At 49.7% G+C, this 16,752-nt stretch overlaps 1 protein-coding gene across 4 annotated transcripts in view; it reads right to left on the bottom strand.

The window, feature by feature from the left end:
* Positions 1-16,752, bottom strand: part of NOS1 (nitric oxide synthase 1) — a 184,413-nt gene that overhangs the window by 36,046 nt on the left and 131,615 nt on the right. For all 4 annotated transcript variants that reach the window (XM_045456927.1, XM_045456924.1, XM_045456926.1 and 1 more), the window contains exons 8-15: positions 15,414-15,555; positions 12,835-12,974; positions 10,356-10,530; positions 6,900-7,001; positions 4,747-4,941; positions 4,225-4,310; positions 1,758-1,902; positions 366-470 (exon numbers count right to left, since the gene is read on the bottom strand). In XM_045456927.1, coding sequence (XP_045312883.1) covers positions 366-470; positions 1,758-1,902; positions 4,225-4,310; positions 4,747-4,941; positions 6,900-7,001; positions 10,356-10,530; positions 12,835-12,974; positions 15,414-15,555 — 1,090 coding nt within the window. The remainder of the gene's footprint in view (positions 1-365; positions 471-1,757; positions 1,903-4,224; positions 4,311-4,746; positions 4,942-6,899; positions 7,002-10,355; positions 10,531-12,834; positions 12,975-15,413; positions 15,556-16,752) is intronic.

Here is a 16,752-nt window from a genome sequence, read left to right on the forward strand (position 1 = left end):
AGCACTCTCCAGTTCCATCCATGTTGCTACAAAAGGCCGTATTTCATTCTTTCTCATTGCCAAGTAGTATTGACTTTACTTCTCTCATCTGGAGCAGGGGATGCCAAGCTCTTAATTGGAGCATCCATTCCAAAAGAAGTAGCTCACTAAGGCGACAGCATTGTCACTAAAGATTGGCTCATCAGTGGGCACCAATAGGCTGAGGTCTTGGAATTGTCCCAAATCTTTGTGAACTTGGATCCAAATCCAAGTCGTGGGCTTTGAGGCTCTGGGAGGATTTGCTAACTGAACGGCAGGTGTAACTGAGGCCCCTCCTTCTTCCCCCTGATGGGGAACATGCTAGAACAGGTGAAAGCTCGTCTTACCTCCCCATTCTCTGGGGGGTCGCCATTGCCAAAAGTGCTGGTAACCACTAGGACCAGAGCTTCATGTTCCAGGTGTACAATGTCATATTCTTCCATGGACATCACCTAGGTGGGTGAGGGGGAAGGGATGGTGGGGGGAGAGGAAGTGAGGTGGTGACAAGGAGAAGAGGTAAGAGAGAACAAAAAGTGAAGGAGAAGAAGAGAGAGGAAAAAGAGGAGTCATCTTGAGCCATCTCCTTTGGAAGAAGAACCAAAAGTTCTGGGTGTCACTATTTCAATGGGCTCAAGTGGGTAGCACTAAAAGCTTTTTGGTAGTGTGGGACCTTTCTAAAGTCACAGTGGCCTGAAGGACCACAAAGAACCTGGGGCAATGGTGGAAGGGGTTGGCCGCTAATAGACACAGATCTTGATTGAGATCGTTGGGCTTCTTACAACCAACTGATCCGGGAATCTTCTTGACCACTTTTAGGCTGGGAATGGCCCGGCTGGATCTGACCAGGTCTGCTCAGTCTCCTTGCTAATCCTCCCTCCAGCAGTATGGGGCCTGGGCCAAGTAAGTCCGAGATCCCTGCCTTAAGGAAGATTATTGCCCTCTATCTTAGCATCTCTTGGGCCACATTTCTCCAAGTAGGTTCTAGGGAAGCCCAGACTTCCGAGAGGCTCCTTGAAAATAAGTGAGCCATGCACAAACATGTTTATATTCTATCTCCTTCTCATTGGGGGATTAGAATACAGCTGACCTAAAACAACATGGGTTTGAATTGTGTGTGTCCACTTATACGTGGATTTTTTCCAATAAATACAGTACTGTCAATGCATTTTCTCTTCCTTATGGTTTTTTAATAACATTTTCCTTTCTCTAGCTTACTTCATTGTAAGAATATGGTAATGATACATGTAACATACAAAACATGTCAATCAACTGTTCATGTTATCAGTAAGGCTTCTGGTCAACAATAGTTAAGTTTTTGGGAGTCAAAAGATGCATGTGGATTTTCAGTGCCCCTGAAACCCTGATGTTTTTCAAGGGTCAGCCGTACAGACTTGCAAATTCAAGCCTCCAAGAAGTCATTCAGCAAAGAAACCCACTGAACTGTGTTTAATTCAGAGCTTCCCAAGCTGACCCCAGAATGTTTTTTTTTTCATAAACCCTCTAAGATTTTGCTCTGAGATGGGGTTTCATTTTGTGGACTCCTAGACTCCTAGAAGGTCATGGGAAGAGAGGACATCAAAGTCCCCTGAAACTTAGGTGGATGTGCATATGTGTGTTGATGGCTACCTCGGGATATGCTATCATCCATTCTCAAAGGTTCTTCTCTGTTGACTCCACTCTCTCCCCTTCCAACTATACATACCATGGGGGCCAGGGAGCTGGCGCTTCCCCCTACTCACCTTGGCATCAAAGGCATGTTTGAAGATCTCACACAAGGTTTTAGCATAGGCCTGCGACTTGCCCGTCTCTGTGGCATAAAGGATGGTCGCCTTGACCCTCTTGGCCATTGCCTGCCCCATAAGCTTGGCTGAGAACTTGACGGCTCTGGAGAGAAAAGAATGGAGAGGAAAATGGGAAATGTAGAAAAAAGGGAAGATGCTAGGCTGGGACTTTGGGGCCAGAACCATGATCCTCGAAATGTAATGAGAGAGAACTTACTCTCTTGATCTCTGATGGTTTTAGGGACACTAGAAGGTTGGTTTTGTTAGTTTGTTGCTTGGTTGTCCAAACCTAGTCTTGAGAACCTTGGTTTGCCAAGCATTGCCCCCGAAGACAATCATTCATTCATTCATTCATTTGTTCATTAATTAAACATGTGTTGAGTGCAGAACATCTGCTAGGTATAGTTATAGGAGCTAAAGAACATAAAAAAGTAGGTGTCACGGGGCTTACATTTGTGTGTGTGTGTGTGTGTGTGTGTGTGTGTGAAAGAGAGAAAGAAAGAGAGAGAGAGAGAGAGACAGAGAGAGAAAGAATCACTAATAAATCACCAGGCATTGAATTAGAAGGAAATTTAGAGGTTTATAGATCCACAAAGGAAGGACTAGTCTGGTTTAGTCAGGCTTGCATATTCAGAGTCTCGCACAGAGACTGATATCTAATAGGTGCTAAATAAATATCAAAAGAAGGGATGATTTTTAAAGATGCTGCTACCACCGGAGCCCTGGGGAGTTGAAATATCAAGTCGAGGCTCTTTCTTGCTAAATGGAGAATTCAGAGCCAGTGTTCCTTTCTTCCCATCTACCAGGGCACGGGGGTGGCAGACAGGCAGTGGCTCGGGAATGGCTGGGCTCACCTTCTGAGCCAGCATCCCGGCTCTATTAGGAACCTCAGAGTAGACAAATCGCTAATTACCCCCACCTGGGGATTACTGATGGTAAATTCATCATTTTTTAGAATCAGGGAAACCACCCACATTGCAGGAGCATTCTGAGCCAAGGGGGAGAAACAGAAAAGAATAAAAGGTCCCTGGAGGAGTCCCTTCGAATGACTGGAGCATAAAAAAGCATCTATAATTAACTCCCATTGTTTCTACTCACTTAATAGTGCAATTAATGTTTTAGATTTCTTCCTCCCTTCTTCTCCCAGAAACAGTTGAACCGAACTGAAGCCAAAGGCTGCTCTCCCTGAGAATATCTGTGATTCTCTTGTTAGGAAAGAATGGCTGCTGATGCGTTCTCTTTTGGCTGGGAGATGGGGTTAGGTGGAAGGAGAGAGAAAGGAGGGAGAGAGGGAGACAGGTGCTCTGGGCCATGGGAATGGAGCCAGGACCTGGGTTTGAGTCCCTGTGGGATCCACAGCCCTCGCTTCTGGGGTCTGTGGCCTGCGTGGCACCTGTTGTACATCTAGGGATTGTATCCAGAGAGTTCTGGACCCAAGAGGGCCAATGGAGGAGCAGCTCAGTGCATGCCTAGCATCTGTGCCAGCACTTTAACTCCAAACAGGGGTCTCTGCTGAAGGGGCCAGTGGAATTCGCTTTCTTTAGGAGAAGGCTGGCATCCCCATTCGATCATCTCGGTCAGCCCCACCTCACTTGTCAGTGGGTCCTTTGGCTGGCCACACATTCTTCAGGCTTATTACTCTTCAGTGGCCTTGGCCCATAAGCCCCTTCCCTCTTCTCCTTTGCTCAGCTTAGTCTATTCATCTCATTCTTCAGCCCAACTGTCATCTTCTGAAGGAAGCCCTCTCTGACCTCCCAAACTGGGTTTGGTCTATTTACGGCACCACGAGACCATTCCTCGATGGCGCACTGTATTTGTGTGATTCTTGGACAAGTGAATGGCTTTGAGCTTTGACAAGAACATCATTTAACTGGCTGATCAGGCATTGCTGGAGCCTAGCACAGTGCCTGGCACAGAACAGGCACTCGGTATTCACTTGTTGGCCAAATGAATGAATGAATGACTGAAGGAGCGATGTTAGAGTTCAGCCCTGAGCGAGAGAGAGCCCTCCCGGGTTGGCTTGTACCAGCTCCTCCCTCCTCTGGGTTCAGTGACTTCCTGTTAGCAGCTTGAAATTGGCCATGGGGGGAGTATTTACACCCTGGAAATGGACAAATGTTACACATCTGTTGTTGTTGTTGTTGTTATTGTTATTATTAGAACAGCTGGTTTATCAAAACGTCATTGCCTCCAAGACAAGAATTTAGGAAGCAGAGGTGAGGAAAGTGAGGTTGGGAAGGAAAAAAGGTTGGCTCAACATCCATATCTCAGGCCCTCAGGCACAGAAGGCACGAGGTGGTCAGAGAAAATGGAGAACTCACATCGCACAAGAGGTCAGAGGCATAAGCATCTGCCCAGCCTCCTTCTCTGGCGCTCTCCGAGTTTGGAGGCACCTCCAGTCCCCACCTATTTCCAGGAGACTTACTCTGCCAGCTTCTTGAAGCCGATGGCTCGCCGCTTTGTGGGGGTTCCATTGGTGCCTTTCCAGACGTGGGTGTTCCAAGGCTCAGGCTGGGAAGAGAGGACGATGGTCACTGCAGTGAGCGAATCTGGCTCCTCTTGGGAGAGGCTCAGGACTCCCTGGGTACTTGTGGCTGCCCAGCTATGCCCAACCCTCAGCCCCTGAAGGGAGGAGATCTGCCAGCGGTGACCACAGCGGTCCTTGCGCCGAGTGGCCGGTCCAGTCTGCCTGTGTTGTCCTGCTAGACCTTCTCACTCAGCCCTTGGTCCCTCTGAAGCCCTCTCCTGGGGACCCCTGACCACTCCCTTTGTCTCCATTAGTGTTCTGGCTAGGGCCGCGCTGTCCAATATGGTAGCCACTAGCCACGTGGACTATGGAGCACTTGAGCGTCCGCAGAGGAAGTCTGAGTTGAGACATGCTTGGAGCCAAACATGCATATACCAGGTATTGGAGACTTAGGACAAAAGAGGCCGAAAGGGGCGGGACCTGGTATTCGAAGGACGGGGTGAGTCGGTAGTTGAGCATCTCCTGGTGGAAGACAGGGGTGACACTGCCAGACATGGGGGGCACAATCCACACCCAGTCGGCGGGGCAGCCCCCCCGGCAGCGGTATTCATTCTCCATGTGCTTGATGAAGGACTCGGTGGCAGAGTGGTGGTCAACAATGGTCACTTTGTCACTCTGCGGGAGGAGAGGGGGCACAGTCAGGCGGGAGGGGAGCTGGGGTGTTTCCGGGACTCCCTTCTCCACGGGGAGCGCTTCCCAAAGGGTGGTCCTGGAGATGCTGCGAGGCCTTGTGAGCTGATTCTCTGCATCTCTCTCTCACTCACATTCAGGGAAGAGTCTCCTTTTGACGCTAATACATCTTTTAATACCTCTCTTGCCAATTTTCCTCTCTCCTTTCTCCCTCCCTCCCTCCCTCCTTTTTTTTTTTTTTTTAAATAAGAGAGAGGAACCTCAAGCAGCATTTAGCTAGAATTTGACAACTCTGTGTTGTTTTCCTTCTGCTTATTTGCTGATTAATTTAATATTATAATTACCTTCTATTTATGGCAACCGATACTCTCCATTTATGGCAGTGATACAGAATCCTCTTAAAGAATTTTAAGTATTAAGGATGGGTTTATTTATCCATTTATTTAGTTTTTGAGAGAGAGAGAGAGGGGGCGCAAGTGAGCAAGGGGGAAGACAGAGAGAGAGAGAGAATCCCAGAAGGGGCAGAGGAAGAGAGAGAGAGAGATGGAGGGATGAAGGGAGGGAGGGAGGGAGAGGGAGAGGGAGGGGGAGAGAGAGAGAGAGAGAGAGAGAGAGAGAGAGAGAGAGAGAGAGAAGGGCTCACCTGAAGTGGGGCTCGTGTTCGCCCGATGTGGGAGTCGAACTCACTAACCGTGAGATCATAACCTGAGCCGAAGTCAGATGCCTTAACGACTGAGCCACCCAGGCGCCCCAAGGATGGGTTTATTAACACCGCGAGGCAGAAATCGCAATAGAGGTGGGTGGACTGCAAATCTGGATAACCGGCCCCGGGGCCCCCTCTGGTGGGCCGGTCTGGATTCCCACCGTGTGTAAACAGTGCTTCCCCTCTCTGCCCACTTCCCGTCCTCAGCCACTCATCCTGCTCACATCCCTGCTGTCTCAAGCCCACTGGACCACACTCCATCCTCCTCAAGGTCTCCCGAGGCCTCACTCGCCCATGGCCGAGAGAGAGAAGAGGGGGCTTGCTTCCGTCTCAGGCCATCCCAGCCTGTCTCTTCCCTGGGATATTCCTCAGCGTATCCATGCTCCCTGCTCCTGACCTGGGGGCCTGCAGTTCACATTCGTGTCCACCGATGACGTGATGCGTTCATTCTCTGTGTCCTTCTGTGCATGTCTGGGAGGGTCTAGCTTCCCAGACTCAGCCCCCAGAGGATAGAGCTGAGCTCTGTTAACAGAGTGTGAGCTCTACTCTGCAGTCGACAGGTTTGCCCAGGAGAATGCCAGCTTACGCCCATCACCCTGGCATTATTATCAGCAGTGTCTTCCTTTTGCCCTCAAAAGGATCATGGTTTGGGGCACCCGGGCGGTCAGTCAACTAAGTGTCCAACTCTTGATTACGGCTCAGATCATGATCTCACGGTTCATGAGTTCGGGCCCTGCGTTGGGTTTCTCTCTCTTTCCCTCTCTTCCTCTCTGCCCCTCCCCTGCTTGCATGCATGCTCTCTCTCTCTCTCTCTCTCTCAAAATAAATAAAATAAACTTAAAAATGAGTATCATGGTTTAGATGATACATTCTAAACTCATCCTACAAAATATCACTTACCACAGCGCCACGCATTGAGAAGCCTGTGCGTGTCTGGTTAATGAGGATGAGTACTTGTGTCTGTTGTGTGATAGTCTGAACCCCGAAGAGGTGGGCAGGACACAAAGGAGGCGGCCTGCCAGCCCAACTGTCATCGATCATAAGCAACAGGTCACAGCTCCCCTCCCCCACCTATTACCGCTTCCTCCAATGGTCCCCACCCAAGATCCAAAATGGAGATGGGAAGTGGACCTCATTGGTGCCCCCCCCCGCCCCCTCCCCAGGAGCCAGGTCTCACGACCGTCTGCTCCACACCTTGGAGGCGTTTTAGTTCCCCTCCGGGACGTGTGTGCTGTGCTACCTGGAAGCTGTAGAGAACAGCAATGTTGATTTCCACCAGTGCTTGGTCCTTCCACAGGGAGGACGTCTTCCTCATGTCCAAGTTCATGTTCTTGGCCACTTCCTGGAAGAGGAAGGAAACACAGACTCACAGGCTGGGGCACCCGTGGAGAGACAGGGCTAGCTGGTGGTCACTGATGAATTTCTTAACGAATTAGTCAACTCATTGCCGGACTGATTAACTCACTCAAAAGATTTTTTTTTTTTTTTAACGGAGAACCGACTGGTAGCAGGAAACTAGAGAGACGTGGACGGCCCTTTTATTTCTGAGTTTCCTTTCTTTCTTTTTTTATGTATTTATTATTTTATTTTATTTGAACTTTTTTAATGTTTATTTTTGAGAGAGAGAGAGAGAGATAGACAGAATGTAAGTGGAGGAGGGGCAGAGAGAGAGGGGGAGACACAGCATCCAAAGCAGGCTCCAGGCTCCGAGCTGGCAGCACAGAGCCCAACGTGGGACTCGAACCCATGAACCGCGAAATCGTGACCTGAGCCGAAGTGGGACGCTTGACTGAGCCACCCAGCCACCCCTCTGAGTTTACTTTCTAGTGGGGGAGGGAGACATTTACTATTTAGGGAGAAAATAAGACAAGGATATGAGATGAAGAGGAATACGGGGGCCGGATTTAGCCAGGACAGTCAGGGAGGACCAACTGTGGAGGTGGCATACCAGGTGGGACCAAAATAATGAGAAGCAAGACATCTTCAGATCTACGGAGGAAGGTTGTAGACAGAGAAGACAGTATGTGCAAAGACCCTGTGGTGGGATCAGGCTTCCACCATCTGAGATTCAGAAAGAAGGCTGGTGTATTGAGGGGTGGGTAGTGAGCCAGGGGAGTTGGTGGGAGATAAAGGCAGGACTGGATCATGCAGGATCTGGGATGAGCCCAGGAGTCAAGATTTTACTCCCAATACTGTAGCATGGAAAGAGTCTTCGGAGGGTTTGAAGCAGAAGAGTGGGTCTGAGAGTGACATCATCTGCCTTCTAGACGGAAAAGCTTTCCACTGATCCTGCTCCACGCCTGGGGTAGCCACACTTGGGATCCAGATCATGGGCGCTTTGCCCTCAGGCGGACACCTGTCTGACTCCATCTAACAGATGAGGAAACTGAGGCTCAGAGAGGTCCAGAGAGCCAGCTGGCCTCAGAGCCGGAGCCCAGGCAGACGCATAACGTCCAAGGACCCGAGAGCTGCCGCCATAGCCGGCCGACTCCTTTGGCAAAACTATTGGAAAAAAACAAAACAAAAACCTCCTGACATTTATGTTACAACTCAGGAGCTGATGTCAGGAGTGGGAAACACCCAACAGCAAATTCATTAATTAGAGCCTTGCTGTTCCTTGCTCTGTCAATTCCAGTCACTTGTGGGAGCCCAGGTCTCATTACGGGGCTAGCACACGACAGTTTCTGAGGTCTGGGTAAACTGCTTCCCAGCCCTGCTCTCAACATTCGTACATAACAGCCGTCGGGCCTGGAGGGCTGGGTGGGAGAGGATCTCATCTGAGTTACTCGGGAACAACTCTCTGCAATCAAAACATAAGCAGGAATCATGAAAGCAGATCTCATATTAATTCATTCTTTGAGGCCGAGGCGTTGGGTTCCTCTGTGGCCCTTTGATAGTGACACACACACACACACACACACACACACAGAAAGAACGAAATTCGCTGCTTTACATAAATACATAAAAAACTCGAGTAATTTTGTGAGAGTGGAAAGCATGTGTAGCCATTATGCTGAGACTGTTACTCCTACAACATTCTTTTGCTTAAAAGAATGGAACGCATTTGCGGGGGAAAAAAAAAAAAAGATTATGTGATTTTTAAAAATCCCCAAATGTGACTTGAGGCACATCTATGGAAATTGCCTGAAATGTCTCTTCCTTTCCTGCCAGAAGTTTGTACAGATCAGTGGCTGCCCTCTAGAATCTTCTGGGGAGCTCTGAAAAATGCAGGTATCGAGGCCCCATCCTTGAGCAACGATATCTGAATCCCGGCGAGTGGGAATCTGGGAATAATGAAGTTCCCTAGGTGACTCCGGTGTGTGGCAAGGCTGAGGACCCCGGGCTTCGATTTCCAAGCTAATACCTATGGAATTTTTTTTTTTTAATTTTTTTTTTCAACGTTTATTTTTTTGGGGACAGAGAGAGACAGAGCATGAACGGGGGAGGGGCAGAGAGAGGGAGACACAGAATCGGAAACAGGCTCCAGGCTCTGAGCCATCAGCCCAGAGCCTGACGCGGGGCTCGAACTCACGGACCGCGAGATCGTGACCTGGCTCAAGTCGGACGCTTAACCGACTGCGCCACCCAGGCGCTCCACCTATGGAATTTTTAAAAAACGTTGAGACACAGTTGGCATACAACGTTGTGTGAATTTAAGGGGTACAAATTCGAGGTGTTGGTTTGATACATTCATGTGTTGCAATATGATTACCACTGCGAGCTAACACCTCTGTCATGTCACATAATTATTATTTCTTTTTCTGTGGTGGGAACAATTAAGATCTAGTCTCTTAGCAACTTTGAAGTGTACAATTCAGTGGATTGTGGATTATAATTACCCTTCTGTGCCTTAGATTTCCAGAATTTACTTATCTTTATGCTGCAAGTTTGTACTCTTAAACACCTCCTCCCTAACTACCCCCACCCCCACCAGCTCCCGGTGACCAGCGTTCAATTCTCTTTTTTTTTTTATGAGTCTGGCTTTTTTAGATTCCACATATGAGCGGTATGTATCGTATAGTATTTGTCTCTGTCTGACTTAACCCACTTTAGCGTAACGTCTTCAAGGTCCATCCACATGAACGCCCGTGGATTTTAACCACATAAACCTAATTAATGCTTGATTCCGAGTTCTTTAAAAAAACGTTTTAACGTGTATTCATTTTTGAGAGACAGAGAGAGACACAGCGTGAGCGGGGGAGGGGCAGACAGAGGGAGACACAGAATCCAAAACAGCCTCCAGGCTTTGAGCCCGACACAGGGTTCGAATTCACGAACCATGAGATCATGACCTGAGCCGAAGTCAGATGCCCAACCGACCGAGCCACCCAGGCGCCCCTTGATTCTGAGTTCTAATCTTGCCTTATTTACTGTGTGACATAGGCCCAGTGCTTAACCTCTCTGTTTCCCAGTGCCTCCTTTCGAAACAAGACCCACCACAGCAGACAGTTGTCAGGGACAACGGCTGCTGGCAAGACCACAGCTATCCCAATGCATTCTCCAGATCTGAGCTCTAGCCCACAGGGGGGACATGCGCTGTTCACGCTGTGGGTGCCCTGGAATTGCCAGGGGCTCCACCGAGGTTGCGGAAGTTTCCACGTTTCCAAGCCCCAAAGCTCAGCTGTGGGGAAGGACTGTGGGGCCCACGCCCTCTGCCCTCTGCTGGCCCATCGCGATGGCGGGGGAGGGACCTCACCTCCAGGATGTTGTATCGAGAGTTGTCACAATAGTCGCGGACGCCAATCTCTGTGCCCATGTACCAGCCGCTGAAGGGACAGGCGGTGAACTCCAGGCCGCCAATCTCCAGCAGCATGTTGGACACAGCGGGGAGGCCATACCACTTCAGGCCCAGATCCTTGAACCACTCAAACCTGTGGAGAGCGACACAGCCCCGCTCACCATGGGGCAGGAGTCTCTCAGGCGGACATGTGGGCAGGACAGCCTTGGTCTGGGGATGCGGAAATGCCAGCAACCTCCCAGGACTTGCTGTGTCAGAACCGGACTCCTGGGCTCTGCTTTAGACCTGTGGGATCACAGGCTCCACGGCTGGGTCTGATAATATGCATTTTAAACATGTTTCCCAGGTGATTTGGGTGAACATCCGGGCCTGGGAACGAGTGCGCCAGGCTGCTGTTTCTCTCCCGAACCCACCCTGAAAGTTAATCCAGGAGAAAAGGGAGTCTTGCCGACTTCCTTCCTACCTCAGGGCCTTTGCATGGCAGTCCCTTCTTCCTGGGATCTTCTCTCTTCCTTCTGTGTCTGTCCAGCCCTTACCCAAACTTAAATTGTCAGCTAAAACGTTGCTTACTCTTGGAAGCCCTTCTCCGATGCCCAGTTTAGGTTGGGTCGGGCAACTTTGTCCCTCTGGGCATCATAAAATTTCTTTTGCAGCACTTTATTGGAATTAAGTGGTTATCTGGGTAACAGTACGTGCAAATTCTTCTCCTTGAGATCAAAAGTGTCATGGAGGCAGAAACGAAGTCAGCTACAATGGCCGGCCCAGAGCAGGAATAATAAACCGTGTTGAATGAGCGAATGAGTAAGTGAATGCATTAATGAATGTAGGCCAGGCTTCACCAGGGAGACTGGGTGAGTTCCCAGATATTGGGCAGTGGCATGAGCCTCAGGACACTTGGTTCCTCTCCAGGGCTGGGGCTAGGGTGAAATAAATAAGGCACTAGCCCTGGAGGCAAAATTTAAGGGTGCACCAACAAAACGAGGAATTGAGTCTAATGCTACTTTTTATTCACATTACATTCTAAATTAACTCAACGTTTTTCAAAAAATCAAAATTAATGGAAAAAAAAATCCATCGTGAGGGATGCCTGGGTGGCTCCGTTGGATGGGCGTCTCACTTCGGCTCAGGTCATGATCTCATGGCTCGTGAGTTCGAGCCCCGTGTCGGGCTCTGTGCTGACGGCTCGGAGCCTGGAGCCCGCTTCGGATTCTGCGCCTCCCTCTCTCTCTGCCCCTCCCCTGCTCACACACCGTCTTTCTCTCCCTCAAAAATAAATAAACGTTAAAAAAAAATCCATAGTGAACAAAATATCCCAAATTTAAAGACGGGTCTCACCTTGCACATGCATAACTTACCTTGCTTGCTCCACTTGAATCTCAGCCCTGAACTGGATCCTGTCTTTATTTGAAATTTTCAGATAAAAAAATTTAAATTTGGATCCAATTTTTGATATAGAAATTAATTTTGATAAGCGTATTACATTAAAATAATATTTATCTTGATTATTGAGCTTTGGGGCACCCCTCCCTTACCCTGCCCCTCGATTTTGCCTCCAAGGATAGTGTCTCCCTAAGGATCTCCTTCACTCTCAAAGCGTGTTTTGTTTTTAATTTTTTTTTAACATTTATTCATTTTTGAGAGACAGAAACAGAGCATGAGTGGGGGAGGGGCAGGGAGAGAGGGAGACACAGAATCCGAAGCGGGCTCCAGGCTCCGAGCTGTCAGCACCGAGCCCAACGTGGGGCTCGAATTCACGAGCCACGAGATCATGACCTGAGCCGAAGTCGGCCGCTTAACCGACTGAGCCCCCAGGTGCCCCATAAAATGTTTAGTTATTTTTGAGATAGATACAGAGCATACGCAGGTAAGGGGCAGGGAGAGAGGGAGACACAGAATCCGAAGCGGGCTCCAGGCTCCAAGCTGTCAGCACAGAGCCCGACGCGGGGCTCGAACCCACGAACCGTGAGATCATGACCTGAGCCGAAGTCGGACGCTTAACCGACTGAGCCACCCAGGGGCCCCTCAAAGTGTGAGTTTTGCTGGTGCGGCTGGCACAGCCCTCGTAGTTCCTTCCTGGCTCCAAATTCCTTTTGGACTTGACCCACATCAGGTCACACGGTTCTAGTGCTCACAACAAGACAAGAGGTGTTTCTGCTTTTCTACCCGTACGGCTGGAAAAAAAGGGCAAGTTCTGGTTGATTGCTTAGGAGCAGGGGGAGGAGCGAGATTCCGATTCAGAAGAGATGGTGGCCCCCTGGCTGGTCCAGGAGGATTTGCTCATTCCTGGGGAGGCCCACTCTGCCCAGGCCCAGGAAGGAACCAAGGCCCCCTTTCAGCCTCTGTCTGGGCTGGAGGGAGAGTCAGGGGGTTAGGGGGCCAGGGGGAGGCACTGGGTGAATCCTCCCACCCTCACCCACCCCATGCCAGTCCCTCTTACCTGGGGTGCCTGATGGGCACTTCCAACACCAGCTCTGGGGGGATCTGGAAGAGCTCGGGATCGTTGCCGTTGGCCTGGAGCAGGAGTGGCAGGATATCGAAGCGGCCTCTTGGGGGTTTCCAGCCCTGCTGCACACAGATCTGCAACCAGAAATGGCCAGGTCACACCACGGCCACCGCCGACCTGTCCCCAGACCCTCCAGGTGCTATGGCAATGGGGGGAGGGGCAGAGATCCCAACGCAAGCCTGCCGACAGCACCTTTGTCTGGAGGCTCTGGGCCACGCCATCTCCTCTACAAAGTTCTGACATCACACGTCTGTGTGACGTCTCCCGGTCCACAGGACAGAAGGCAAATCTGTCCTCCTGCACTGTGCTTTGTTATGTTTTCTGAGTTTTTCTTGTGGCCCGGGGACTCCTGGAGGATAAGAGCTGAATCTGATTGTTGTGTCTGTTAACGCCCTTGAGCACAGGGTCTGGCATGTCCTACGAAACTCACTCTGGAACTGTTTGCATTGAGCACCCTGAGAGATAAAGAAAGCCTATCATATTTCAGGAGGGCAGAATGATCAGAATTTGTGCATAAATGCATCTGTTAGAGCAGCTGTCCAATCAAAATATAAAGCAAGCCACATAGGGAATTAACACATTCTTCTAGTAGCCACATTAGAAAAAGTAAACAAAAGTCCAAACAGAAATCAGGTGAAATAATTTAAATAGTATATTCATCTTAGGGGCGCCTGGGTGGCGCAGTCGGTTAAGCGTCCGACTTCAGCCAGGTCACGATCTCGCGGTCCGGGAGTTCGAGCCCCGCGTCAGGCTCTGGGCTGATGGCTCAGAGCCTGGAGCCTGTTTCCGATTCTGGGTCTCCCTCTCTCTCTGCCCCTCCCCCGTTCATGCTCTGTCTCTCCCTGTCCCAAAAATAAATAAACGTTGAAAAAAAATAGTATATTCATCTTAATAATATTTCAACAATTTCAAAGTTTCAACACTATTTGATTATTAGTTACTAATCATCATAATTATAATATTTATTAGATTAATAATATCAACTTATTAATATTGAATTAAAGTATTGCTATCCATATATGAATATATTTGACATTAAAGTTAAATATGAAATATATTCATCCAACAAATGTGTCAAATATATACTGTGTAACATACAATTAAGTGTATTAATCATCATTAATTTGTTAATGATAAATGATTAAATACGTTATTAATATTACCATAATAAAGATATTTAACATTAACATAAAGTTTAATATATTTATTAACTCAATAGGTGTATTAACTATTAATAACTATAATAGATTAGCCTACCGTTATCTATAATATTATTTCTTTTTTTTTTTTTTTTTTTTTTCAACGTTTATTCATTTTTGGGACAGAGAGAGACACAGCATGAACGGGGGAGGGGCAGAGAGAGAGGGAGACACAGAATCGGAAACAGGCTCCAGGCTCTGAGCCATCAGCCCAGAGCCCGACGCGGGGCTCGAACTCACGGACCGCGAGATCGTGACCTGGCTGAAGTCGGACGCTTAACCGACTGCGCCACCCAGGCGCCCCTATAATATTATTTCAATAGGTAACTGAGATAAAAATTATTAATGAGGTGGTTCCTACTGTCTGTTTTGTTCTCAGTCTTTGAGACCCGGTGTGTGGTTTGCACTTAGGACGCACCTCCATTTGGACTCACCGCATTTCCAGGGCTCACTAGCCACATGTGGCCAGTGGCTGCCACACTGGCCAGGGCAGAGTGAGAGGGTTTCGAAAGATACGGTCATGTGGTTATGTTTGGGGTGATTCTTTCTGCTGTGTTAGTAGAAAGAGGAAGCTCGAAATCAGGGGCTTAGGCAAACATGTGCAGTCAGCGAGGTTTCTGGAGACAGAAGGGAAGGAAGGGGCTGTGGCATTTATGTTCTGGTGGCCATGAAGACAAGGTCAGCCAACTATGCAGTTAGCACTCAGCCAAGTGGAGCCGCGAGTCTGGCTGAGTCTAAACCCGCACAGGTGCAACTCCTGGTCGCCCTGGTTACAGCCCCTTCTTCTCGGTAATAACATTTTAATAAGAAAAGCCGCATGCAAATGAAGTCGGCAGCCAGGGAGTGGAGCAGGGCTTGGTCTGGCCAGCTCAGCCCTGAAGAAGGTCCTGGGTGGCGTTTGAGGAAAGAACAGAGAAGAACCTCGGCCAGGGATGAGTGAGCGATCAGGAAAAGGGGTGCCGGGCTGTGTGCCTGAGATCATTCTAGGCAGGGGTCTGCCCGTGGCGTCTCCCTTGGGCACAGAGGCCGGAAGCTACCGTGGCTAACCTGTGCTACCCGTCTGCGTCGCCACCGAATGGGGAGGTGGTGGTGACAACAGCTCCTATCATGAGGGTCGGGTGAGGTAATGGATGGAAACGACCAAATGACCGGCTGTAAGGGAACCAGCTGGACTGGGGGCCGCCCGAAGGAGCAGGAGGTCTGCAGAGGAGTAAACGGTACCCCACTGGCTGCTTTCCCTATCATGATAACAGGAAACGAAGAAAAGCCTACTGAAGACAGTTTGGGGGACTGGGCGGGGTGGGAGGCACACACCTCTGTGAATTCCACATTGGCTGGGTCCCCCAGGATGGAGCCATCAGGCTGCTTGTAGCCGGCATAGCGGATGAGCTGAGAGTTCCAGACTCGGAAATCGTGCTTGCCGTCCGTCCTCTGGGGGAATATGGTGATGGCGGATCTGTGGCGGAGAGAGGGAGACGTGGTATCGGGGCAGGGCTTGCACCTCGTGGACGTACTGCGAAGGGCGTCATCCGGGCCACCAACAGAGGCTCAGGGTGGATCACCTCTGTGCCAAGGTCCCCAAGGGCCCACGGAGCCGCTGTTGCAAGGGAGGGACCGTGCCCTGTCCCTCCACTGGACCATTGGTCTGAGGAAGGGTGGAATATGGGAGGCCCCACGCTAGCTCGCTTAAGAGTGGAGAATGCTGCTCTAACTGGAGACTCTGAAACACCCTTGACTTGGGCCAGCTTTCCAGGGGTTCTTGGGCAGCCGGTAAGCTCCAGGGAAACAACGGGGGGGGGGGCCCTCTTTCCCCACAAAGAGTGAATACCACTCATTCCAAATTCCACTCTTTTAAAAAAAAATTTTTTTTAAATCTCTATTTATTTTTGAGAGGGAGAGAGAGACAGAGAGAGACTGAGTGAGAGTAGGGGAGGAACAGAGAGAGAGGGAGACACAGAATCCGAAGCGGGCTCCAGGTTCCGAGCTGTCAGCACAGAGCCCGATGCGGGGCTCGAACCCACAAACCGTGAGATCGTGACCTGAGCCGAAGTTGGACGCTTAACCGACTGAGCCACCCAGGCGCCCCCCAACTTCCACTCTTGCTCTTATCGCCATCCTTACTTCTCCCCTGCTTGCCCCACCCCCACCCCTCCCTGTACCATACCAAAGTCTACAGACATAGGACTAAGAAGAAATCAACTTCCCTTGTACTCACATTCATCTACTCTAAAGGAAAACTGGAGATCGCCACTGGCCTCACCTACCTAAACTGGCAACTGTGAGACCATACACTGTTATTATGTTGCAGGAAGATTTGTCATTTGTGGAAGGCACCGAGCTGGCACCCAGCTGGCTCCCCTAAGGGGGAGATCGGCAGTGTTAGGTGTTAATGATGTCTCATCATCAAACTGGGATTTGGGGATCATCAGAAGGACTGAGAGCAACTGAAAGGAGAATGACTTCTTTACGACGTGATTTCAATGTTATTTCATCCCAGGAGTTCCTGCCATCCCGGCTCAACAGTCTCATCAGGGGACTCAATCCCAGGCTATGGGAGACACCACCCTGGCTCGGGTCAACATGAGGGTCACACGGTAGGTCCAACCCATTGCTTGCAGACCTTCTGTACACACCTTGCCCCTGGAACTTTCTT

Source organism: Leopardus geoffroyi, chromosome D3, assembly GCF_018350155.1.
Source record: "Leopardus geoffroyi isolate Oge1 chromosome D3, O.geoffroyi_Oge1_pat1.0, whole genome shotgun sequence".
Classification (NCBI taxonomy): domain Eukaryota; kingdom Metazoa; phylum Chordata; class Mammalia; order Carnivora; family Felidae; genus Leopardus; species Leopardus geoffroyi.